Below are 24,002 nucleotides of genomic sequence, written 5' to 3' on the forward strand. Positions count from 1 at the left end.
TCAAGGCTGCAGCAGCTCAGCGTGGCCGGGGAGAGGCACTACGGAGCGCCGGAGGTCGGCGGCTGTAATCAAATCACTTAATTAAAGCGGTAATTAAAAAAAAACACCCGGGGCAGGGGAGGAAAAATCGTACTAGCAGAGGATGGTTTCGATCCATCGACCTCTGGGTTATGGGCCCAGCACGCTTCCGCTGCGCCACTCTGCTGCCGCTGCTCACTGCCCTCCCGCGCCCCTTAGAGCTCCACCTCACGGTGTGCGCATGCGCGCAGCCCCCTCCGCCTGCTCCATTCATGAGCATTGCGCCCCCTCCAGCGGCCGATGCGGAGTCGGCGCATGCGCAGCGCGGCTCCCCCACACTCCCGCCCCCTTTCCTTGAAATCGCTTTGCGATTGGCCGCTTCCGCTTAGATCGACGTTCCCTTGAGCCAACGGCGTGCGGCGGAGCTCCGGCGGCGGGGGCGGCAGCCAACGGGCGGGCGGCTTGCTGCGGGGTGGCGGCGGGAGCTGGTTGTGGTGCGCGGAGGAGCCATGAGGTGCGCGGGGACCGCCCGGGGGGCTCCGGGGCTGAGGGGGCTCGGGGGGGGCGGGACGGGGACTGGGGGGTGTTGGGGGGCGCTGGGGGGGCTTGGGGAGGGGCTGGGGGGGGCTTGGGGCCGGGCTGGGCAGGCCGGGGGGGCTCGGGGGGGTGGAGCGGGTGGCTTTGAGGCCTGGGGGGGGGTTTGGGGCCCAGGGGGCTTTGGGGCCAGGCCCAGGGGGCTTTGGGGCGCGGGGACTGGGCTGGGGGAGCTCTGGGGGTCGGGGGGATCGGTCCGGGGGGCTTTGAGGCCTGCGGGAGCTTGAGGGGGCCGGGCCTGAGGGGCTTGGGGGCTGGGCCGGGTATTTGGGGGCTTTGGGGTCTGGGTTGGGGCTCTGGGGGGCTCGGGGGCCGGGCTGAGAGGGGTCTTTGGGGCCTGGGTGACCAGGCCAGGGGGCTTGGGGGCTGGGCTCGGGCAGTTTTGGGGCGTGGGCTCGGGGGGCTTTGGGGCTCGAGGGACTGTGCCCAGGGGCTTTGGGGCTGCTCCCTGACGCCTCTTTTCTCCTTTTTCTCCCGCAGGGGTGACCGAGGCCGAGGCCGTGGCGGACGCTTTGGTTCCAGGGGAGGCCCTGGCAGTGGGCGAGTCTGGCTTCTGCTTTAGCCAGGGGGCTCCAGCAGCGCAGGCCTAGGGGGTGGGGGCTGCAGCCGCCCTGTGTGGCGTGCTGCTGGGGCGCAGGGCAGGGCCGGGGGCTGGCAGCGTAGCGCAGGGTAGCAGCGAGGCGCAGCTGGGGGGGGGTGGGGGCGCGTTGAGATTCCCCGTGTCCACGTAGGGCCTTTCCTGCTCGGGGCTGAACCTCTCTGGGGTGGGTGGGAGACGCGCGCTGCTGCAGAGAATAAAGTGCTTTTTTCTCTCCCCCCTTTAGGTTCCGGCCCTTTGTGCCGCACATCCCCTTTGATTTCTATGTCGTGAGTAAACCGAGCCCTCCGGAGCTGTTTGCAGGCAACGGCCGCGGGGCTTTTCCTTGTTTAAAGATGCCGGTTTAAAAACGTTGCGTGCGCTGACTTCGTGTGATGGTTTGACTTCTTTTAGCTTACCCGGAGTAGAGGAGTTCACTGCAAATGCCGTTGGCTCAGTAACTAAGCTGAAATACTTTCTGTGTTGGTTTGGATTGTGTGGAGTACTTGTGTCACACGGGATGACTGGGATGCAGTTGAGTAATCGCAATCACAAAAACACCTTGATTGAGATTTTTCCCTGCTGCTTGAGGCTCCCCACCTTCCCAAGCCCTAGCTTCTGCCAAATCCCTGTAGCACCAGCATCGTGCGTTACTCTGACAGCTGTCACTCACCTGGCAGATGTCCTCCAGGCTGCCCTGCGCTGCTGCTCCTCTCAGGGAGCAGCAGGAACGCGCCTCTCCCGCCTTCTGCAGGAGGAAATCCATTCCTTCTGCCCAGCATCTGTCCTCGTGGACACGTGACTCAGGGAAAACAAATTCACTCCTTCTTGGTTACCAGGCCCTGGGGCTGTGAATGCTGTCACAGCAACCGAAACGCTCTGGCTGTCTGCAAACAAAGCAGATTCTTATTCCTTATTCTTAAGGGGCAGCCATGGAGCTAATAAAAGCCCTTGGTGATGGAGCTGTTCTTAAATTAGTTCCACTCTGTCTTGTGCTGCTTCATTCTTTGGCTGAGAAGCGCCACGCAGTGCGGGACCTGCCCAGGTGGGGCGTTCTGGTGGCTCCTGTGCAGGTCCTGAGGATCTGCAGAGCAGGGCCAGGGGGCGTGGGCAGGGCGGGCAGCTCCGGTCACCTTTCTGACAGCAGAACAGCTCAACTAAAAGCTGAGCTGCGAGGTGAGATTGGCAGTCACAAAGGAAACAAAACCCAGACAGCAGAAATAAAAAGTTGTTGGTGTCTGTGCTCGTTAGCGGGTTGAGCTGCAGGCTGTTTGTGATGTCTGTGGTCTGACGTCTGCTCCCCTTTCAGTGCGAGATGGCTTTCCCGCGGGTTAAGCCCGCCGCCGATGAGAGCGCCTTCAGCGAGGCCTTGCTGAAGAGGAACCAGGACCTGGCACCGACGGCGGCTGAACAGGTGCTGAAAATCACCTCGTGTGCTAGCTGGGGTGCAGAGAGAGACTCGTGCAGAGAACGTAGCTGGTAGCCTAAAAAGTAATCGTTTCTTTGAAGCACTGCAGTAGAAATGTCCAAGAGATTTTTTGCACAATGATTTCCAAATAAGCATTTAATTGTTATTTTGCATTTGTGCTGCGCTCCTCGAGACCATCCCGGGAACTGCTCGATTCCAGCACCCGTCTTCCATTCCTTTCCAGGCTTCCATCCTTTCCCTGGTGACCAAAATCAACAACGTGATTGACAACCTCATCGTAGCGCCGGGAACTTTCGAGGTGGTGAGTCCAAGGGGTTCCCTTGGGAAACGCTACGTGGGGAGGAGTTTTAGGGGGATGCTGGCGTCCCAGCTGCCAAACCTCGCCCCAGGTGGATCACCCTGAATTTTTCAGCCACTCAAAGGTCCGTGCTTTGTCCCCGAAATGCAGCGCGTGCGTTGGTTTTGCTAATTCTGCCTTTATTTCGACAGCAAATCGAGGAGGTTCGCCAGGTCGGCTCCTACAAGAAGGGGACCATGACAACGGGGCACAACGTGGCCGACCTGGTGGTGATCCTAAAAATCCTACCCACGCGTGAGTATCCCTCCCGGGACCGCGGGGGGAGGGCAGGGCCCGGCCCTGCTCTAAGAACCTCTCCTGCTCCCCAGTGGAAGCCGTGGCGGCCTTGGGAAACAAAGTGGTGGAGAGCCTGAGGGCGCAGGACCCCAGCGAAGGTAGGGGCAACGCGGGGCTCTGACCCTGCCTGTGCTGGGGCTGAGGCGTTGCCGGGGGTCCCTAAATCCTTGCGGCCCCTCTGAGGGAGTTGAGTTTCATCCCCCCAAGTCCTGACCATGCTGACCAACGAGACCGGCTTCGAGATCAGCTCGGCCGACGCCACGGTGAAGATCCTCATCACCACGGTGCCGCCCAACCTGCGCAAGCTGGACCCCGAGCTGCACCGTAAGGGCTCTGCTGGCTCTGCCCTTGCGTGCCAGCCCTCCCCAGGGGCTCCCCTAGCACCCGTTCGCCTTTTGGGTGAAAAAACGGGTGTTTTTGTTGCTTCTTTCAGTGGACATCAAGGTGCTGCAGAGCGCCCTGGCTGCCATCAGACACGCTCGCTGGTTTGAGGAGAACGCTTCGCAGTCCACGTGAGTTTGGCCTCGAGTCAGCCGGGTTGGAATTCTCCTCCCAGGGAGCAGGGAGAGCTCCTGCTCCCGTGGCAGGATCACGCGTGATGCGTTACGAGCTCTGCTCCTTGCATCTCGTCCAGGGTGAAGGTGTTAATCCGGCTGCTGAAAGACCTGAGGATTCGCTTCCCTGGCTTCGAGCCCCTCACTCCCTGGATCCTGGATTTGCTGGTGAGTGCATGAAGGCAGAAGCTGGAGCTGTGCCAGCCGTGCTGCAGCTGTGGTCGCTTCCACACCTTCAGAGCAGCTCCAGCAGGATTTTGGCTGCCCACCCTTCCCGCGCAGGGAGCCAGGCTCGTCCTAACGCTTCCCCTCCCTCCGCAGGGGCACTACGCCGTGATGAACAACCCCACCAGGCAGCCCCTGGCCCTCAACATCGCCTACAGGTCAGTCTGCGCTTCGCCTGCACGACCTCCTGTGCCCCTAGATCAAATCCTGCTGCCTAAAAACCATCGGGGGCTTTGTCCTGCAGGCGCTGCCTCCAGATCCTGGCTGCGGGGCTCTTCCTGCCGGGCTCGGTGGGGATCACGGATCCCTGTGAGAGCGGCAATTTCCGCGTGCACACCGTCATGACCCTGGAGCAGCAGGTGAGGCGCTTGGAGTGCTGTGGGGACTGCGGTGGGGGCTGAAATCAGCCCTGCGCTGACCCCAGCCCTGCACAGGACATGGTGTGCTACACAGCGCAGACGCTCGTCCGCATCCTCTCTCACGGAGGCTACAGGAAGATCCTGGGCCAGGAGGGCGACGCCAGCTGTGAGTAGGCTTGAAAAGGTTTTTTGGGGGGAATGGGCCTGGTTCTGCGTGCTGAAAAACTGCTTAATAAAGGCCAGGAGGCAAAGCTGCAGCTGGGGGGGGGGCTGCTGGGCTGCAGGCTGATGCTGGGGGGCACCCTGACAGCCCCGGGGGGCCGTGAGCTGCCTGCTCAGTGCTGTTTGTTGCAGATTTGGCTTCCGAAATGTCCACCTGGGATGGAGTGATAGTGACGCCTTCCGAGAAGGCCTACGAGAAGCCTCCGGAGAAGAAGGAAGGAGAAGAGGAAGAGGAGAACCAGGAGGAACCCGCGGCAGGCGAGGAAGAGGAGAGCATGGAGACTCAGGAGTGACTGAAGGACCCAGCGCATCCTGAGTGAGCGCAGCCAGCCGCTGTGCCCCCCCTTGTGTTTGTGTTTTATAGGTTCGCATTAAAACCTCCCCGTTTTGAGTGTGTCCCGTGTCCCTGCAGCGACGCGCGCTACAGCAGGGGCTCACCAAAGGGGCTGGGGAGGCCCTGACCCCACCGGGTGCTGCCTGGGGGGGGCCGAGCCCCATGCAAGACCCTGACCCGAGCGGCGTTACAGACCCACACTGCCCCACCGAGCACCAACCGCCCTTTATTTCCCTGCCTCCACCCCTGGAAGCACAGCAGCCGCAGCCCCCAGCTCGCTGAGCACCCCCTGCAGCCCCACCGGGGGGGCTCCTCGTGTCCCCCCCCCCCCGTGCTGCAGCCACGGATTCCTGCACCCGCTCGCGGTGGGGCCGTGCCCGGTGCTGTCGGTGCTGCTCCCGCTCCGTCCCAGCGCCCCGGGGGGGGGCGCAGCCACCACGGATCCAGCCCGGTGCCGCGGGGGGAGCCTCACTTGCCGGGCAGGCCCTGGGGGTAGCCACCGGCGGCCTCCAGCAGGGCTTTCCTCCGCACTGTCTCCTTGGCCACGCTGTGGTTCAGCCTCCGCAGCCGCTCCTGCTCGAGGAAAGGGGGTAGCAAAAGCCGTCAGCACCGGGGGGGGGATTTGGGACCCCCCCCCAAAATCACCGCAGCCCCCTCCCCGCGCCCACCTGGGCGTTCTGCAGGATGTTGTTGACCAGCACCACCCTGCGCCGGGCGTTCAGCAGCTTCTTCACGTAGGGGTCGAGGTCGAGCGCCACTTTCTGGTCCTCGTTGATGCGGCACAGCTCTGCGGGAACCCGCGCGGGGCTCAGGGTGGGGGGAACCCCCCCGGACCCTCCCCTCCCCCCAACCTCCCGGTCCCAACGGGGCCCCCCCGGTGCCTCCTCACCCGTGGCCAGGCTGTCGATGTGCTCCCGCAGCTCCACCTGGCTCTCCCTGGGGGGGACACGGAGCTGGGGGCCAGGACCGGGAACCCGGCCCGGACCCCCCCCCCGCCTCCCGTTACCTCTCCCGTTCCGCTCCCCCCGTTACCGACGCCTTGCGGCCCCTCCAGGCAGCACCCCGAAAGCCCCCAGCCCCGTCCCCAGCCCCGGTTCTCCCCCGGTGCGGCCCCACCCTCGGCCCCCACCAACCCCGAAGCCCCTCACGGCCCAAAACTGCCCCGGTCCCGGTCCTCGGCTCCGGTCCCGGTGCCGTGAGCCCGTTCCCGGTCCCGTTCTCGACCCTCAGCCCTGATCCTGGTCCCGTTTTTGGCCCCCGGCCCCGTTCCCGGCTCCCTTCGCCCATCTCGGCCCCACGGTCCCGGTTCCGTTCCCGTTCCCGTCTCTCGGCCCTGTTCCCGGTCCCGTTCCCGCCCCCGTTCCCAGCCCCCCTCGCCCGTCCAGGCCCCACAGCCCCGTCCCCGTTACCCCCACCCGCCCCGTTCCCGGTCCCGTTCCCTCTCCCGGACCTGACGGCGTGCACGTGCCCGTCGAGCTGCCTCACTGCGGGCCGCAGGAACTGCAGCAGCCCCTCCGCGAACAGCTCCCGCGCCGCCGGGCCACCGCCCCCCGCCGCCGCCATCTTGGCGCCGCCGCCGCCGCGCGGACCCACGGGAAATGGCGGCGGAGCCGCCGCGCGCGGGGGGCGCCGGGAAATGGAGTCCGCGCCGCGCTCCCGCGGCCACTTCCGGCCCGCGCCGCGGGGGCCGCTGGGAAATGTAGTTCGGGGGGCGCCGCCCTGCACCGAGCCTGCGGCCACAGCCCAGGGAGGAGCAGCGCGTTTTGGGGTCGTTTCGTCTTTTTTTTTTTCCTCCTTTTTTTTTCTTTCTTTTTTCCTTTCTTTTTTTTTCTTTCTTTTTTTCCCCCTTCGTTTTATTCATTTTTTCCTTTCTTTTTTTATTTCCTTTTTTCCCCTTCTTTCTTTTATCTTTTTTTTCCCTCCTTTTTTCTTTCTTTTTTCCTTTCTTTTTGTCGCCTTCATTTTTTTTCCTTTTTTCCTTTTTTCCTTTTCTTTCTTTCCTTTTTTCCCCTTTTTCATTTTTTTTCTTTCCTTTTTTCCCCTCTTTATACCTTTTTTTTCCCCTTCTTTTTTGTATCTTCCTTTTTTTTCCTCATTTTTTCTTTTAACTTTTTTTTTTTTTGGGGAGGTCTCTTCCTTACAAAAAATTAAATTAAGCGCGGGGGGAACGGGAGGGCAGCGTTGCGTGCTAGCGCAGGGGGCCCGGCTCGGCGGCGGGCATGGTGTGCAGGACCTCGTCCAGCAGCTGCAGCGCGCGGTGCAGGTGCACCTCGATCCAGCACGGCGTGTGCTTGATGCTCTGCCGCGGGTAGTCGGGCCCCCAGCCCTTGACGAAGCTGAGCCGCAGGATGCAGAGCCGCCGCAGGTCGTCCACGCCGATCCCCGCCGCCGCCGACAGCCCTGCCCGGGAGGGAGACGGCCGTGGGATGCAGGATCCGAGGGCTGGGGGACGTTCACCATGCCCCCACCACCCCAAACGCCGTCCCGCACCCCCCCGGGTTCACTCACCCACGGCGGGCGCGATGCCCCCGACTGAGCCGGGCCCTGGGATGGTGCCGGCCACGGCGGCCGCTTGAGCGGCGGCGGCGGCCTGGGCTGTGGCTGCCTGCTGCTGCATCTGCCGGTGGCACTGGCGCAGGTCGAATACCTGGGGGGGGATGAGGATGATGGGGGGGGGACCCCTCAGCATGGGTATGGGGTCCATCCTTCCCCGCAGCCCCTCCGTTGCCTCCTGGCACCAGGGACCCCATGCCGGTGGTGCCCTTTCATGTGGCCGTGGGGTCCCCCCATCCCCTGTTTTTTTTTTGTTCCCCCCCACAGCACGAGGGTCCCCCTTTGTTTGGCACCCACCTCAACGTGGCCTTGGGGTCCTGCCCTCCCTGGGGCCCTCCCATTGCCCCTTGGTGCTGGGGACCCTTCCTTGGGACCCCCTTTAACGTGGGCACAGGGGGTCCCCCCACCCCCAAACCCCCAAAGCCCCTCTCCCCTGTCCCCCACCTTGATGTAGGCACCGGGGTAGATCTTGTGCACGGCGTCCCCGGGGGCCCTGCCGGCCTCCCGGTCCAGGTAGTAGCTCTGCACGAAGACGGCGTGGTCGCTCAGGCACCGCATCCACACGTCCCCCTCGCCGCGGCACTCCAGCTGCACGCCCTTCCCGATGTGCAGCCTGCCCCGGACAGGCCGTCAGCTCCCCGTGTCCCCCCCTCCTGCCCCCGCACCCCTCCACCCCCTGCATTTCCCCCCCACCTGCCCCCTACCCCCCCCATTTGCCCCCTCTGCCCCCCGTGTCCCCCATTTGCCCCCTGTATCTCCCTCCTGCCCCATGCACCCCTCATCCACCCCACACACCCCCCTTTACCCCCCCCAGTCCCAAACTGCCCCCTTAATCCCATTTCTGCCCCACGCATCACGCTTTGGCCATGTACACCCCCTGCTGGACCTGCGCCTCCTCCATTTACCCCCCCTTTCTGCCCCCATACTACCCCTAATTAATACTCTCATACATTTACCACCCCTTCTGCCCCCATATTACCCCTAATTAACATTACCTCCTCCATTCACCCCCCATTTTCTGCCCCCATACTACCCATAGTTAATACTACCTCTTCCATTTACCCCCATATTACCCCTAATTAACATTACCTCCTCCATTTACCCCCATTCTGCCCCCATATGAACCCTAATTAATACTATCTCCTCAATTTACCCCCCTATCTGCCCCCATACTACCCCTAATTAACATTACCTCCCCCATTCACCCACCTCCCCCATACCCCCCCTAAATCCCCCATCGTACCCACACCTCCCCCAATTCCCTGTATCCCCCCACCCCCTCCCCACGCCCCCCATTCCCCCCCACCCCCTTCATACCCACACCCTCCCCTACCCCCCCATTCCCCCCATCCCACCCCTTACCCCCTGCCTCCCCCCCTACCCCCGTTGCCCCCCCCTCGCCCCCCGCCCCACCGGGCCCTCTCGCTGGCGTCGGTGCGGTGCACGTTGGAGAGCTGCCCCAGGCAGAAGCGGTCGCCCCCCGAGGGGTCCACGTAGCCGTCCACGATGACCACGGGGCAGTTGGACGGCACCTTGAAGATCTCCCCCACCTGCACGTCCATCTCGAAGTAGGCGATGGAGCACCAGAACTCTGGCCCTGGGGGGGGGGGACACATGTGTTTGTTTTTTTTTTTTTTTTTGGGGGGGGGTCAGGGCACCCGAAATGAGCACTGGGGTGCTGGGCGCCTGCCGGGTGCTTACCGGGGTGCGTGGACACCGGCTGCTGGTAGGGCGCGGAGCTATGGTGTGGGGGCCCTGGGGTGGGGGGGGCACAAAATGGGGTGAGTGCTGTGATGCTGTGCCCCCCCCCAACCCCATTAACCCCCTCCCCCAGACCTACAGTAGTGGTTGGGGTGGTGCAGGGGGGGCTGCAGGTGGCTCCGGCTGCCGGGCTGGGGAGGGGGCTGCAGCCCCCCCAGGCTGGGGGCGTAGATGGCTGTGCTGCCGCTGCTCCAGCTCGCTGGAGAACCTGGGGTGGGAGAGAGGGTGGCAAAGGTGGGGGGGGTCAGCGTGTAGGACCCCCCCCATAAAGCTGGGGGACGGGGCAGCCCCGGTACTCACCGTGGTAGGGCGGCTTGGGGGGCGCGGGGTATCCATTCTGCGGGGGGGGGCTGCGCTGGCGTGGCGGGGGGCGGCGTGGGGCAGGCGATCCGCAGCAGCCCCTCGCCGGGGGGCAGGGGGAGCAGGGGGCCGCCGGGGGCCACTGCGGGTTGGGGACGGGGTTGAGGATGGGGGGGGGGCTCGGCGTGGTGCCCCCAAACCCTTCCCCAAGAATGGGGCTGATTTTGAGCGGGGGGGGGGGTAACGTGGGTCTTACCTGGGGGCGACATGGGCAGCGCGGGGTAGAGGCTCCCGGGGGCGCGGGGGGATTCGGGAAGCGGCGGGGGGGGCAGCGGCGGGCGGTAGGGCTCGGCGGGGGGGCGCGGCGCCCGCTTGGCCCCGTGCGGCACCTCCATCTGCACACAGGCATGGACAAACTCCTCCTTCACCAGGCGGGCGGGGGGCGCTGGGCGGGGGGGACACCGGAGACCATTGGGGGGCTGGGGGGGGGGCGGAGGGGGCCGCCGGGGCCGGGTCGCAATGGGGCCGGGGTCTCACCTGCGCTGGGGATGCTCAGACCTGGTGGGGGAGAGACGAGGAGGGGGGGTGTGGGGGGGGCGTTATAGGGGGGGGGGTATGGGGGAAATGTGGGGGGGGGGTTGTGGGGGTGTTGGGGCTCACCGATGGCCGGGGCCACCACGCGCTCGTAGTGGTAGGGGTTGACGCAGACGCTGTCGTACTTGAGGTCGAAGGCGAAGCGGCAGAACTTGGCGTGCTTCAGCTCGTTCTTGTGCAGGTCCGGCCAGCGCCACAGCCGGGCGTAGATGACGTGGGGGAACCCCTTCCTGCCCGCCACCTTTGGGGGGGGGGACACACGGGGTGAGGAGGGGGACACGCGGTGAGGAAGGGGACAGGGTGGGTGCCCAGGGGGGACGCTGCACCCCACCACGCGCAGCCAGCCCCACCGATGGCACCCCCAACATGGGGATGGGGGGGGACACGCACAGTTGGACACCCCCCCCCCAGCATCCATCCATCACCCAGCCCCCCGACCCTGACCCCAAATAAATCCCCGCAGCTCGGCGCTGGCGCCAGGCTGGGACCCCGCAGCGGCTGGGGGCTCCCCCTGCGCCTCCCCGGAGCCGCGCTCGCTCCAGACATAACAACCCCCCCGCGCCCCCCCCCTGCTGCAGGCTGCCAGACAGTGACTCATCCCCGCAAGGGGGGCAGCGCCGCCGGGGGACGGGGATGCCGGAGAAAAGGGGTGGTGGTGGGGGGACGGGACAGCGGGTGGGGGGCAAAGCAGCCCCCTGTGATGCTGCAGGGAGGCTCTGCCCTGCTGGGGGGGGGCTGCTCTGCCTGCCCCCTGTCCCCCCCCCGCAGACACGTGTGGTTCAGCACGGATGCTGAAATCAGTGCGGTGCCAGGCACGGAGCTGTGGGGTGGGGATTGTGGGGACCCCCCCTGTGCACCCCTCTGCTCGGGGGGGCCCCTCTGGTGGGTCTCCCCCTGCCCTCATGCCTGCCCCCCCCTCCCACCTTGTCCCCGCCTTCCAGCTTGGGGAGGGCGCTGGGGTCTCAGGGGATTGGCACCCAGGTAGCCAAAGCTTGGGGTGGGTTGTGGGGTCTTGGGGGGCTCTGGGGTACCCCAAAACCCAGGACCCCCCAGCTCAGTGATTGCTTGCACAGGGACAGCAAGGGCCAAAAGCTGGGGATTACTGTGGGGTCTGCAGGGCACCAGGATACCCCGGGCCCTCCAGACTGGGGACACCTCACGTGTTGGGGGCTCACGGGGCACTGGGACCCCAGGTTCTCAAAGCCTGGGGAGGGCTGTGGGGTTTGGGGGGGGGGGGGTTATGGAGCATCAGGTGCCCCCTAGGACCCCCAGGACCCCCAGCTCGGGGATGTTTGGAGGGTCTTGGGATCACCCAGGTCCTTTGGGGAGGCCGTGGGGTGCCCGGGGTGGGGGTTACCTGGAGCCGCCCGTCCAAGGTGCGCTGGATGGTGACGCACTTGCTGGGGTGGGCGCCGTTGGTGGTGATGGCGGCGATGAGCGAGTCGAGCTCGTCCTTCTTCTCCTTCAGCTTCTTCACCAGGCTCTCGATGGCCCGCTTGGCGAAGGTCTCGTTCTCCCCGCCCTGCCGGTGGCACATCAGGCTGTGCACGATGCTCAGGCAGGCGTCGCTGCTGGTGGGCGCGCCGAGGGACATGGCGCCGCTCCCCTGCAAGGCACGGCACGGCACGGCCCTGCCCGTCACCCCGCGGCAGGGGCCCCGCCGGCCCCCCTGCCCTCGCCTGCGCGCCCACCGCGGCACGGGGCCGCCGCCTCGGTCACTCAGCATCGTGGCAGCGCCGCGCTGGTGCCCGCAGGGGGGCTGGAGGTGGCGAGAAGAGGGGGGATTCGGCCCCCCTGCGGCACCGGGGACGCGGTGGCACCTGGAACGGGCACGTGGCGGGCGAGGAGGTGGCACAGAGCCATGTGTCACCTCGAACTGGGGGGGGGACCAGCTTGGATGCCTGGCTTCCACGGTCCCTATTCGGGGTGGGAAGAGGCCACGGGGGTAACGGCGATGCCTGGGGTGCTCGGGGTGTCCCCGGCGGCGGCAGAGCCCGCGGGTGGCCACGCGCCCGGCCCGGGGGTCCGCGGGGACGGCGGCGCCGTGTGGCCAGCAGCCGCGCCACCCCGACGGCGTGCGGCGGGGAGGCCGCCCGCGTGTGCGCAGCGTGCGGCCGTGCGAGTGCTCACCTCGGGGTGCCGCAGGCGTGCTCGGCGCTGCCCCGGCCCCGTCTCCAGCGCGGAGCCCAGACTAAACAGAGCCCGAGCTGCTGGCGCCGCTCCTTAACCCCTCGCTGGCTGCTCCGTTGGGCTTCTCCCTCTGCCTCCTCCGTGCGCACGCCGAGAGCCGCGCGCACACGCGTGTGCCGGGGCCCCCGAGCATCCTTCCACCCCCCTCCCCGCCTGCCTTCTCCAGCCGGGGCTCTGAGTCACGGCGGGTGCGAGCGCTCCCGGGCCTGGGAAAATCCTTGGGCCGGCGGCAGACACAACAAACCCTTCGCCCCTGCTCTGCGCGGCTTATCTGCGGGCCGGGAGGCCGCTTGTCCTGCCAGCGCGCTGCTGGCTCGGCCCCCGGCGCGGGCGCATGGCCACGGCCCCCCCCCTCGCTGGGGCGATGCTGCTGGCCGGGCTCCCCCGCTTTGAGGCCAGCCAGATGCCGTCGGGAGCGGGACTGGGGGATGCCGGAGGGGCCCCCGCTGTTGGAGCATGGCCCCGGGTTCCCCTGCGGGCTGTGGGGTTTGCTCCGTGGGTGCCTCGGCACGCGTTGCGGTGATGCCCGGAGCTCCCCGGTGCCGGTGCTCGTGGTGCTCGCTGCCAGCCAGCTCGTCCCCAGAGACCCCGCCGGCCTGGCACGCTTTGCCTCTGGAGCGAGGCTCAAATTTTGAGGGCAAAGGAGGTGAAAGAGGGCAGCAGGGAGCCCCTGAAAGATGGGGCTGTGCGGGGCCACCCCAGCAGGAGCCTTCCCGGTGTCAGTTGCAGCTCCCAGCAGCTCCGGTGATGCCGGTGGCTCCGGGAGGACGGCTCGAGGAGAACCAGCGCTGCCGTCCCCAATCCCCTCCAAAAGTCAGCCCAGTTTGGGGCAAACTGAAGCAGAGGGGTGCTGCTGGCTCGCCGAGAGCACCGCCGGCCCTGCTGGTGCCACAGGACGGGGCCGCCCAGAGCCGGGGGGTCCCGACGAGGCCCCACGGGGGTCCCGGTGTGGCCGCTCGCTGGGGTCACCTCCCGGTGCCTGGTCCCCCCGCTCGGGCTGGAGGTGACATTTCTGCGCCAGCCTTTTGTCCCAGCCGGAGGGGGGCTTTTCACCGGCCCTTGCTGCTCCTCCAGCAGCGGGGGGGGGGCTCGGGCCGGGCTCTATGCCCCCCCCACCCCGCATCGCCCCGGCCACCACCGCCCCCAGCCCGGCGGAGGGGACCCCGCGCCCCCCCTGCCTAACCCCGGGGCCACCAACTTCGCTCTCCGGTAATCCCCGGGGCACGGAAAAGGCACCGGCGGTGCCCGGGGGGGGGTCCCGCTGCCAGCCCGGTGCTGGGGTCCCTGGGGGGGGGTGCAGAGGGGGGGCTGCAGCCCCCAGCCAGGAGGGTGCCGAGGGGATGCGCGGGGCTCCCGGCGCCTTATTGCAACCCCCGGGACGGCCCGGAGCGGGGTCTCGGCTCCGTCCCCGGTGGCACCGGGGCCCCCCCTGCACAAACCCAAACCGGGGAGGGAGAAAAGCGGGGAGCGGAGCAGAGGGGGGGCTCCACCGGGCGGTGGGCAAGGGGGAGCCGGGCCGGGTCGAGCCGGGAGAGGACGGGGGGCAGCGGGGGGAGGCTTGGTGGGGCTGGGCAGTGCCGGGGGGGGGGTCAGAGCCACTCACCTCCGCCGCCCGGCTCCGTTCAGCCGGGGCCCGGCTCCCGCCGCATCCCCGCCGCCGCCGCCGCCAACTTGGGCGCTCCGGCAACAAAAGGGGCCGCCGGAGGCGCCGCCGCGCCGCGGCCAATGGCAGGCGGCGTGACAACCGGCCGCCGCCCCGCCGGCCAATGGGGGCAAGGCTTACATTGCGGGCGGGGCTCTTGCCCCAGGCTCCGGACCCGGCTCCGGGCGCGGCTCCGGCGCGGAGCCCCCCGGGGGGACCCGGCCACAAGGGACCCGGAGCCCCCGGCCCCATTCCGGCCCTTCGCCCTGAGCCAGGAGGGCCAGGGGAGGTGAGGGGGGAAAACAGGGGCTCCCCCCGCGCTGCTCCAGGCACTGGAGCTCCCCCAGCAGCCCCCCAGCTGCACGGGAAAGGCAGCGGGGTGCTCCCCAGGCACCCACCGAGGGAACTTCACCCCCAGCGAGGAGCAGCGATGTGTGCGGGGGGCTGAAAGCACCCCCACACCCCCAGCACCCCCTCACGAGGAGCTGCACGCCTGGGGAACGCGCCCCCACCCTGCAGGGCACAGGTTTTGGGGTCCAGCCCTGCCCCCAGTACCCTAATGCATAGGGTGCAAGGGGACGGCGCGGATGCACCCCAAATCAGTGGCAGAAAGGCCGCGGTGACCCCCAGAGCACGCTGAGGAAAGGGAAAGAAAGCAGCCGGAGCCCACTTTGCTTTTGTAATTATTTCTCCTTTTGTTACAACAAACCAGAAATACGGGATTCCAGCGAAACGGAACAGGTCACAGAACGGCCGGACTTCAAACTGGAGGGCAGGGGGAGGAGCGGGCCCCTTCTCCGTTCCCAAACGCGCGGGGGCTGCTCTGAGGGCTCGGGTTCGGTTACACTGAGCCCTAACAGCACCGGCGAGTAAATAAACCTTGGACCCCGGGTTTTGAAAAGCCAGTTCTGCCCCGACCTGCTGTCACTGATGTAAGGCCGTGGTCCTGCTTCCCATCCCTTTAAATAAAATTTCCTGCAGGTACAGAAACCACTGGTGCCATCTGCTCATACACAACACAAGAAGAAATCCAAACTTTTATCTAAAACAAACCCCAAAAAGCCTTCAACTCGGGAAGTCCTCCGCACTACTCATTAACAGAACGCTAGCTATCAACAAGAGAGGAATTTTGGGTGCAAAACAGCAAGATTGGCAAGTCTACAAGGAGCGCTACACCTAAACCTGGCTCAACTGTTCACCCTGCCGGGAGCCTTTGCTTCGGATGGACTGAAGGGAGCTGGGGGCGTGAGCTCGGCCCCTCGGTCGCACTTGGGGACAGCACCGGTCCCAAAATGCAACCGCGGTGCCTCGGAGGCACAGAACCGTGCGGTCCCAGCACCAAGGAGCAGCTCCCCTCCGCGGGGGGGCTGCAAGGAACCGCGGCTGGCTGATGTCAGGGGCTAACGGCAGCACGTCTGTCAGAGTCACCTTTGGAGTAGTTAGGGGAGGAGAAAAAAAAAAAAAAAAAGATACAAAAAACAATCCAGAAAGGTTCCATACAACACAGAGTATCAAAATGTTAAAGAAACGCGCTAAAGGCTGATTTCTTGGTAGAACAGGGCCGCTCCCTATTCTTGTGGGTCCTTCCAGCATGAATCAGGGTTTCCATTTTTAGCTTATGGGCATTGACATAACACACTAACTTCACCGACAGTCTCTCGCAACGACCCTCAGTCGTTTGTTTCGGGGTCTGTCTGAGCCATGTAGGCATCCAGCTCGGCGTCGAGGTGTCCTTTCGTTTTCGACATGTAAGCATCTAACTGGTTGTCCAGCTGCTCCTTGGTCAGCGCCGGGCGTGCCGATCCTCTTCCTCGTCCTCTGCCTCTGCCGCGGCCTCCGAAGCCCCCTCTTCCCCGGCCCGCCATGCCGCGACCTTACAGAGACGAGACAACAGTTACAGGCAGCAGACGCAGCCTCGGGGCCTGGCGTGGCAGAGCCACGGCCCAGCTGCTCCGGCACCTCCCCGGGGAGCCAGGCAGCCTCGGCGGAGCTGCTGCCCCCAGCTGCAGGACTCGGGCTCTGCTGCGCTCCCCAGGCTGCTTCGGTTTCAGCCCGGAGACATCTGAGCCGCAGCTATCTGCCGAGCCCTCAGCTCCGACTGCCAGCTCCCCTGCTTGCATTCCAGCCCCTACACCACTCCGCATACTTTCTCCTCTGCCGAGTGCAGCCCCTGCAGATTTTTGGGACAGGTTCAAGCTCTCAGCAAAGAGCCAACTCCGGCAAACATTACAAGCGAACTTCTACTGAAGTACCTCAAATCCTGAGAGTTTTCAGACTATTTCCGAAGCAGGACACCCAGGAGACCACCCTGATCAGTACTAGCACTAGTTTGTCAGGCAAAGAAATAAAGCGAAAGCCAAAGCTGTCAGGAGACATGCAGGTTCCCAAAGACTGCTCTGAGAAACACTGCTCATCTCCAAGTAACAGGAGAGCACGTCCGGCAGATGTTCTAACCAAACATGTCAGAAACATTACTGACCCTGCCATCAGCAGCTGTCTCCTTACTTCCCCCTGTGCTCCTGCTTCACTCTGGTGCTTCTCATTGTTGTTGACAAGGGGAAGGCTCATTTCCCCAAGACTTGATTCGGTTTCTGACTTTGCATTTAATTTTGCTTTGCCCATGTGAAGGGTCAGCGAGGAACCTGCTCCTTCATACACCAGTTTGAGCCTTCTATTGAGTTTTTGCCCCTCACCCAATTAAAATATCCAGCCTTGTGGTTTACACAGGCCATTTATCATTTCCTTTTTGCAGCACGGGAAGACAGCGTAGCCTTCCTCAGCACGTTCAGAGATTACTCACCACCTGCACTACTACCAAAAGCATCACAGAGCCAGCGATACCTGCAGGAGGGAACAGCACTACCCAAACCCCCTCTAGCACCACTGGAAGTCAAAGATCTGGGTTAAGCACAGGGCCTGGCAAGATGTTTCAGGAAAAGAAGCCTTCACCTAGCACTGTGTTATGCACCCATTTGGGTGTGAGTGGCTCTCGGGCTGCACATACCCACATCAGCTAACCTTAAACGGGGAAGGGAACCCAGGTGTGTGCAACAGCAGCACGCTGCTCCCGCAGTTTCTGCGCACTGACCTCTGCCACCAAGTCCACCGCGGCCCATGGCGCCTCTGCCCAGCCCACCTCTTCCAGGGCCACCGCGACCTCGCAGGCCGCCTCTCCTCAGGCCCATCCTGGGGGACATTCCTCGTCCGCCCCGAAGCATGCTCTGACCTGCAACAGCGACGGGATTCCAGGCAGACAAATTAGCTCGAGACTGAGCAAAGGAACTGGAGCCGAGCCGTCCAACAGGCGGCGTCGCTGCCGGACCAGCCGCGGTACTCACCCCTGAGCGGGAGTCCCCCTCTCAGCAGAGCTCTCGCCCCCCGGCCGCCACGCATGGCTCCTCGTGGCAAACCTCTCTGCCCCATGGCCAGTCCTCTTCCTCCCATGGCTCCGCGAGCGAGGGGTCCCGCTGGACGGCCCAATCGTGCCTGGATGTTGCTTTTACCGAGGCGTTGCTTCAAGCTCTTCTGGAATGAAAGATTTTGAAGGAACAAAGTCATGCAGCAATCTCCGACTTGCGACACAAACAGCATGGCAATTGCTTATCAGTAAGTTTTTTTTTTTTTTTTTTTTTTTTTTTTTTTTAAAAAAAAAAGAGGGTCAACAGCTCTCTGCAGCACACAATCGAGCTTCAAACAGAGGACAATCATATCTGCTTCAGGAGGGATAATTTATGAAGGTCAAACCGAGAACAAAGACCTTCCCTGGAAGCAAGTGTTTGTACAGAGACAAGAAAGTCTGCAGATTCAGGAGGAAATATTTTTCTCCGTTTTTAGCAGCGCCGCTCGGTCCGAATCAAAGCAGACACTTAATCCGCACGGCAGCCCGCTAATCCTTCTTGCTGGAAGGTTACCGACCGTGAAAACCTCTGAGCTACACAGCAACCACCCCTGCTGGGGAAGGAGCCTGGCCTACCTCACACCAGCACACCGCTCCGAGGGGCCTGCTGCTACAGCCCCGGCCTGGCCACCAAACTAAAACTGTACTGAAGCACCTGACCCTCACAGAAACTGGAAAAGTTATCTTTATCTGTATTTTAAGGCGAAGTTGTTTTTTTTCCCCCCCTCTCTGAAGTCCTGCAGGTCCAAGCACCAGAGCCCACCTCACAGAGCTGGTTTCCCTCGGGACAGCCACAGCTGCTCCAGTCCTCAAAGCCCGCACCAGCCCGGCTGCAGGCACAGCCCAACTGCTCCTGAAGCAGCAGCAGAACTGCCAATTTTACATCCCGGTGTTTTTAACACGCACTGGGACCAATCCCAGCTCCACGCAGCAGACTACAGCTTCTGCAGCAACTATCGAACCCTGCGATGGGCTGGGAAACAGTGGGGACCTTTAGAGCTTCTCAAGAGCTCTCAGCAGGTAAGGCACAGAGCCCAGCAGTGTACTACAGCTTTCCAAAGTTGCTTACGCTTCTCGTCAGCTTTACAGATCTACTTGACTCAAGCCTGTGGGCAGCTGAAAGGCTTCTCCTGAAAGCAGCCTACTCTGTAGCTAAGGTTTGAGTTTTACAGCCTCAGAGCTTACTCATTCGCTGCTCTGACAGCCGCAGCAGCCTGAGATGTTTGTCTCCCTTCTGCCCAGCCCAGCTGGCAGGAAGGCACGAGAAAGCAGGTGAACGTTTCGCATCCCATTACTCATTTATATTACCATGAGAGTTTAAGATAACTGCTGGACTTTGCCCTGACAGAGCCTGAGAGCGCTCACCTTCCTGCCTTACCTCAGCGCAGCAGCACCTTGCTCTGCTGCAGCTATTCACTAAGTGCATGCCTAGAGCCACGACACAAATGCTGTTACTCAACAAGAGAAGGGAGGTTTACGTAAAGACTGATGCAGTGGGTACAAAGACAAACCCATAAGGCTAGCACACGCAGTGCCCTGCAGGAGTTGAGAGTACTTTTCTGAAGCACAGGTGAGCCATCCCTGGAATCAATGCTCCTCAGCACATCCAAATGGATCAGAAAAGCTCCTGGTGCTACCAAGTGAAGTGCCTGCAAAAAGCCTGTCACCACACCAACTCCCAGAGCAACTTACAGTCTTCAAAGAGCAATCCAACATCAATCGGGTTTCCAGATTTCCCTATAACGCGCTTCTGCAGCCCTCCCTGGCAGCACTCAGTCCCAGAAGAACGTGAAGTACACCTACTCCTGGCATATGGGCGAAGCTTTTGGCTCAGCTCTTTCCTGTTCTCCTCAGTTCAGCAAGCAGAAACTTTATGCTTTCAATCCAGTTTCACTTACCACTTAGGAAATTCTTAAGGTTTGATTTTTTTTTTTTTTTTAAAGCAGAAAGTTCTTCAGGCTACCATTTCCAGAGCTTTTGTTTATAAGCTCTGGGAGGCTAACTGGCACCGCAGTCTGTTTTTAAAACAGAACTCTCAAGAGATCTTAAAAAGCAGCTGCATTCCTCTTTATCAGGAATTAAGCCCTGAACATGAGCACGTGTGGCAGGTTTAAGTATTCCAGCTATTTAGTGAAGCAGCTCAGCTAACAACTTTCCAGGGCTTTCTCCTGGCGTGCAAGATAATGCAGAGAATTATATTTAAGCTCTGCTGCAGTCAAGTCATGCAGTGCTGCTATTTAAACTCACTGCACAGCTGTGCAGCACAACCCCACAGGTTCCAATCCATGCCCTATGCACACATTTTAAGCTGATCTTTTCAGCCTTCCCATTTAAATACAAGCTTTAAGGGTTGCAAAACCCCTTGGCCTGATAAGGAGCAGACCAGGCAAACACCTGTTCTCTACATTATTTTTCACCACTGCCCCTTTTGTAAGCCCACAGCTACAGGAAAGCACGTGGACCGCAGCAGAGAAATCAAAAGCAAGCATGCTTGCTCAAACCTGCTGCTGAACGGAGAGGATACTTTGACAAATATGCCCCACAATCTATAGCATTCATCACTAAAATGGGGAGAAAGACCGTCTGCATGAGGAAAATGCAACGCTATTCCTCAAATCCAGGCCTGCAGCCCAGCATTTGCAAGCAATCAAGCATCAGTTTGTTCATCTGGTCCTCGCAGCCAGCTGCTATCAAGGGAGTGCACCAAGAGAGGGTGGAGTTGGGGATGGGAGCAACCAGCCTCAACTGGACAGTAAGTGCTGGAAACAATCTGCAGCAATTGTAACTGCAGCTACAGTGCGAGATGAAGAACTCTGCAGATCCAGAAACCCAGAATGAGAACATTTCTCTGAAAAAATAGAGAGGAGATATGAACAGCCAGCACAACAACAATGAGCTCAGTAATATTAACCCGTAAGTTACGAAGTATTACTTATCTGGAGTGAGAAACAGGATTTTTTCAAGCCCCTTCAAGGTTTCTAGTTTTTAACTTTCAGGAACATTTTTCAAAATCCACCGTATCCTGAAAAGCCATCAGCTGGTGACAGGCATCACCTGGCCACACCACAGCACGCCCCCTTCTCTCACCTGTTTAAGCTTCAAAGCAGCCTGGACAGAAGGTCTATTCTCCATCTGCTGGGCCAGTCTTCTGTTTCTGGCACTGGCTAGCTGCTGCTGCTGCTGCATGGTAGCCCGAATATTCACTGGCATCGGCTGTTTGTTCTTCAGCATGTTAGTAAAGCTTCAAGGTCGAATAAAATGGGTGTTTAAATAAAGCTTTATTACATACATTTATTGGCATTTCATGGTTCTCAAGATTGGATCTCCAGATCCCATGAACCTTATGTAAAGAGTGGTACTTAGGTCACATCATATGTGATTACATATTCCTTGTTTTCCACAAGTGTGCAAGAATTGGAAACTCAGAAGTGATGTTGGATATTAATTCAGAAGTGATAAAGCTTTAGGTTACTGATTTTAGAAATGGAAGAAGGAATGAAAACAAGCAATAAGCAGAGATGACCATGACAGATGGAAGAGGACATCACACAAACAGAAAAGCCAAGTGAAATCTGACTGCAAAAGCTAAATTAACCCTCAAAGATCTCAGAAAAATTATAAAAAAAACCTCAATACCACGGGACAGCTTTACAGAAGACATCACCTTGGGGACAGAATGAGATGCCTCTGGCACACCACAGAACTGGTGCCTAAGAAATGCCACCAGCTGAGCGCTCTCGCTGATGAGAGCAGTTTGCTTGGCAGTGTTTGTGGTGCACGGAGAATCCTCTGTCTTTAGGAGCTGTATCAGAGCAGAACACAGCAAGACGGTAAGCAGCGTTAGCAGCAACCCATCAGCTGTCTACCCTGTCCTGGCAGCTACACAAGTTGGAAAAGAAAACACGGGTAAGGAATAGGGACTGACCAAAATGAAACAGGCCAGCAAGCCTCCTCTGCACTGCACCTCACCACATGCCTTCTCGGGAACAAGCTCCAACTGTTGGCTCAGGCTGGCTCTCACTGCAGCACTTGCCAGAGCAGGAACTGCACACAAACAGCTCCATTTTTCCCTGGTTCACTGATATAAATATAGTTAACCAACGAGTGATTAGTAAGAAAGTGAAACGTCACTGTAGCACCGCTGTTAGTTGTCTGTAGAAATGCAGAAGCACAATGGCATGGAAAAAACGGGAGAATGCTCAACAGAAGAAATAAAGAAATCGGTATCGAGAAAAGAGAGATGGAGATGAAGCAAAGCGTTTGCCTCTTACAAGGCCCAAAACATTGTTAAAGGGCCTTTGGGCTTGTTTAATGGCCCGCTGCATGCCTCTTACAGCCAGACCACATGCACGTGTGTCTGCCTCGGACAAAGCAGCAAGCCTACTGCAGCTCAGGTAACATGCTACCATACCGCAGTGTCAACTATATAAATGTAAAAACATGTGGAAGAAAAAGGGAGGGTGTGAGGTTTCTCTGTTGTTATAACACATCCCGCCATATTTACGTGTTGAGAAGTTTAATATTAACTGCTATGGATAAACTGCTCCAAAACAATTGCCCTTTTAACCTTGCGTACCACATTTGTTGCAGTTTAAGACAGAGGTGCATAGCCATCTGCTTGTTTTACTGAGGTTAAAAGAGGGCAGAAACCACGTTGGTTTTTGGACACCGGACAGTGATAATTAAGTAAAAAAATTTCTTATGAGCTGAAGCTGCTGTTGGCTTCCTCACCGCTCGTTCAGAGACATCTTGGTGGTGCTCTTTAGCACAACCTTCGGTGCTGACTGTGCAGCCATCTTCAGATCAACAGAATCTGCAAAACAAGAGAGCCGGATGTAACCAACAGCACGGGGATCTTGCATTTATTCAGCTAAACATTCAAAAATCTGCATTCCAGCTCCTTTGGTACAGAGAATCAAGAAACGGGCAAATAACTGCGATTTTATCAGCACAATTTTATTAAGTTCTCTAGGCCATTGCCATGATGCAGCACATTTAATAAATTACTTAGTTATGTTAACTCAATTCTTACTAAATAGACTTCACTTTAGACAGTGAAAATTTTTCCTCTGGTAGGCGTAATGCTGCAAAAATACAGCGCATCGGCAGTCGAGGCGGCCCCTAAACACCTTGCTTAGTACTGCATCTAGCAACACCGCCACAGTTCCTAAGCTGTTAGTGTAAGCCAGGTGGAAACCCCAATTTATTTTTAGCAGATAATGCCAGGTACTTCGCAATGAGATCCCAAGATTACCCTACAGAAGTGCTATGCACTTTAAAAATATTAAGGCTCCATCTCCCCGTGCTATGTTATGATTGCCACAGCTTGGCTGGCCAGGGACACACTGTAAATGTGCAGTCCCCTCGGATTTTTGTTATCTAACGCTTCAGCAGGCAGCTCACCCGCAGGCATGATGTGGTTGCCTAGCATGAAAGCGTGCCGCAAGGGGCACAAAAGCAGCGAAAGGATTTAAACCCAGCTGTTATCGATCCTGCGAGCACGGCTCAAGCCTTGGGTGTTTTCGCAACGATGAGCATGAAAAAAACGACGAGAAAAAAAAAAAAACAACGACTCCTCATTTTTTATAACCGCCATCAAGCTCAACGCTGACTGCCGAGCGTTCCCCCTCACAATACCCGGCACAGCGGCCTCCTGGCAGGCTTTTACCAACCACCACCGAGTCGCGGAGCTAAAACCCGGCTGGTTTTTAACCACTACGCGTTTTTAAGATCCTTTTCTCCCCCATTCTCTCGCCACAGCGCGAAGGGCCCGGGGGGGGGGGAGCGGGGAAAGAGAGGCCTGGCCCCAACCGCCCCCGGGAGCCCTGCCCCGAGCCTGGGCAGTGGCAGGTCCCGGTTCCCTCAGAGGCCCCCCGGGCCCCCTGAGAGTCCCCTGAGGGCTCCCCGACCCCTCAAGGGCCCCGCGCGGCCCCCCCGGCCCCTTTCCGGGCTCCCCGCCCGCCCCCTCAGCGCCCCCCCGGCCTCTCACCGAAGCAGGCGGTCGCCAGGTCCCGGTTGTAGCCGGCTATACCCGGCCGGCGGCGGCTGCTCACGGTTCACGGGACCGGGGCTGGCTCCGTCGCCCTCCGCCCGCTCCCGCCGCCCTCCAGCGCCTCAGCGACAAAATGGCGGCCGCGACCGCAGCGCCCGCCCCCCCCCCCTTTTCCCCGCCGCCCAGCCACGAGCCGGCCAAAATGGCGGCGGCCCCAACAGCGCAGGCGCGGGGTGCCGCCAGCACAGCGCCCTCCGCCATTGGGCGGGGCAGCGCTTTCCTCCGCCGCTATTGGTCAACCGGCGCGGGGTGGGCGGGACCTCTGGCCGTGCTGCCCGGCCGCTGTCGCCCGGAGGCAGGGGCGGTGGCGGCGGGGCCGGGGGCGGGGGGGTTGCTGCGCGGCGGGGCCTGGCCCCGGTGGGGCGGGGGCGTCCCCAAGGCTCCATGAGGCCCCCGTCCTCGTCCCCGTGGGGCATCCACCTTCCCCCCGAAACCCCCGTCCTCCCCCTGAGGCCCCCGTCCTCTTCCCGGTGCCCCCGTTTTCCCCGCCGCCGGTGGGATGCGGGCGTCCCGCTTGCCCCCGGTGGTTCCCGGGTGCCCCCCCCGGGCAGCTCCGGGTCTGGCCCC

General features: G+C 61.3%; 4 protein-coding genes across 7 annotated transcripts; 1 reads left to right on the forward strand and 3 right to left on the reverse strand.

Annotated features, from left to right (window-relative positions):
- The first annotated feature begins 458 nt into the window (after window positions 1-458).
- Window positions 459-5,003, forward strand: ILF2 (interleukin enhancer binding factor 2). 3 transcript variants are annotated; one of them, XM_084303438.1, is made up of 14 exons: window positions 459-532; window positions 1,093-1,132; window positions 1,435-1,479; window positions 2,499-2,603; window positions 2,842-2,919; window positions 3,108-3,210; window positions 3,285-3,350; window positions 3,460-3,576; window positions 3,686-3,764; window positions 3,887-3,974; window positions 4,128-4,189; window positions 4,276-4,390; window positions 4,466-4,556; window positions 4,745-5,003. In XM_084303438.1, exons 1-14 carry the CDS (start codon window positions 528-530, stop codon window positions 4,903-4,905), a joined length of 1,155 nt encoding a protein of 384 aa, XP_084159564.1. In that variant the 5' UTR covers window positions 459-527; the 3' UTR covers window positions 4,906-5,003. The 3 variants fall into 3 exon arrangements, with proteins under 3 accessions (XP_084159564.1, XP_084159565.1, XP_084159566.1); XM_084303439.1 differs by lacking the exon at window positions 459-532 and having other exon boundaries at window positions 1,118-1,134; window positions 1,436-1,479; XM_084303440.1 differs by lacking the exons at window positions 459-532; window positions 1,093-1,132; window positions 1,435-1,479 and adding an exon at window positions 1,598-1,723.
- Window positions 5,004-5,153: 150 nt separating this feature from the next.
- On the reverse strand, window positions 5,154-6,554 carry SNAPIN (SNAP associated protein). The gene is made up of 4 exons (XM_084303441.1): window positions 6,397-6,554; window positions 5,836-5,882; window positions 5,615-5,733; window positions 5,154-5,519 (listed from the first exon to the last, which is right to left on the reverse strand). The coding sequence occupies exons 1-4, from the start codon at window positions 6,507-6,509 to the stop codon at window positions 5,415-5,417; spliced, it is 384 nt and encodes a 127-aa protein (XP_084159567.1). The 5' UTR covers window positions 6,510-6,554; the 3' UTR covers window positions 5,154-5,414.
- A 580-nt stretch (window positions 6,555-7,134) lies between these two features.
- On the reverse strand, window positions 7,135-11,763 carry LOC311219690 (mothers against decapentaplegic homolog 4-like; the record flags this gene model as incomplete). Its single annotated transcript, XM_084302943.1, is given in 12 exon segments — window positions 7,135-7,346; window positions 7,455-7,593; window positions 7,944-8,112; window positions 8,913-9,096; window positions 9,201-9,254; window positions 9,340-9,468; window positions 9,561-9,609; window positions 9,611-9,702; window positions 9,817-10,005; window positions 10,098-10,118; window positions 10,221-10,395; window positions 11,512-11,763. Coding segments are annotated over 12 exon segments (1,650 nt in total). The 5' UTR covers window positions 11,749-11,763.
- Window positions 11,764-14,656: 2,893 nt separating this feature from the next.
- On the reverse strand, window positions 14,657-23,532 carry CHTOP (chromatin target of PRMT1). Of its 2 annotated transcripts, none has more exons than XM_084303248.1 (6): window positions 23,373-23,532; window positions 22,115-22,196; window positions 20,471-20,624; window positions 17,325-17,508; window positions 17,075-17,212; window positions 14,657-15,859 (listed from the first exon to the last, which is right to left on the reverse strand). In XM_084303248.1, exons 2-6 carry the CDS (start codon window positions 22,177-22,179, stop codon window positions 15,657-15,659), a joined length of 744 nt encoding a protein of 247 aa, XP_084159374.1. In that variant the 5' UTR covers window positions 22,180-22,196; window positions 23,373-23,532; the 3' UTR covers window positions 14,657-15,656. The 2 variants fall into 2 exon arrangements, with proteins under 2 accessions (XP_084159374.1, XP_084159373.1); XM_084303247.1 differs by having other exon boundaries at window positions 17,325-17,511.
- Between the last annotated feature and the right edge of the window lie 470 nt (window positions 23,533-24,002).

Source organism: Netta rufina (assembly GCF_964035555.1).
Source record: "Netta rufina genome assembly, chromosome: 29".
In the NCBI taxonomy this organism is placed as follows: Eukaryota; Metazoa; Chordata; class Aves; order Anseriformes; family Anatidae; genus Netta; species Netta rufina.

Coding starts and splice junctions, on each gene's coding strand:
- ILF2 (XM_084303438.1), top strand. Junction 1,480..2,498: donor TCCCCTTTGATTTCTATGTC/GTGAGTAAACCG, acceptor CTCCCCTTTCAG/TGCGAGATGGCTTTCCCGCG. Junction 4,557..4,744: donor CCAGGAGGGCGACGCCAGCT/GTGAGTAGGCTT, acceptor TGTTTGTTGCAG/ATTTGGCTTCCGAAATGTCC.
- SNAPIN (XM_084303441.1), bottom strand. CDS start 6,509: ATGGCGGCGGCGGGGGGCGGTGGCCCGGCGGCGCGGGAGCTGTTCGCG. Junction 5,734..5,835: donor CATCGACAGCCTGGCCACGG/GTGAGGAGGCAC, acceptor GGGTTCCCGCAG/AGCTGTGCCGCATCAACGAG. Junction 5,520..5,614: donor ACATCCTGCAGAACGCCCAG/GTGGGCGCGGGG, acceptor TTCCTCGAGCAG/GAGCGGCTGCGGAGGCTGAA.
- CHTOP (XM_084303247.1), bottom strand. CDS start 22,179: ATGGCTGCACAGTCAGCACCGAAGGTTGTGCTAAAGAGCACCACCAAG. Junction 17,512..20,470: donor CTGCTTTGAAGCTTAAACAG/GTGAGAGAAGGG, acceptor CTTTCATTCCAG/AAGAGCTTGAAGCAACGCCT. Junction 17,213..17,324: donor AGGGGGACTCCCGCTCAGGG/GTGAGTACCGCG, acceptor TCGCTGTTGCAG/GTCAGAGCATGCTTCGGGGC.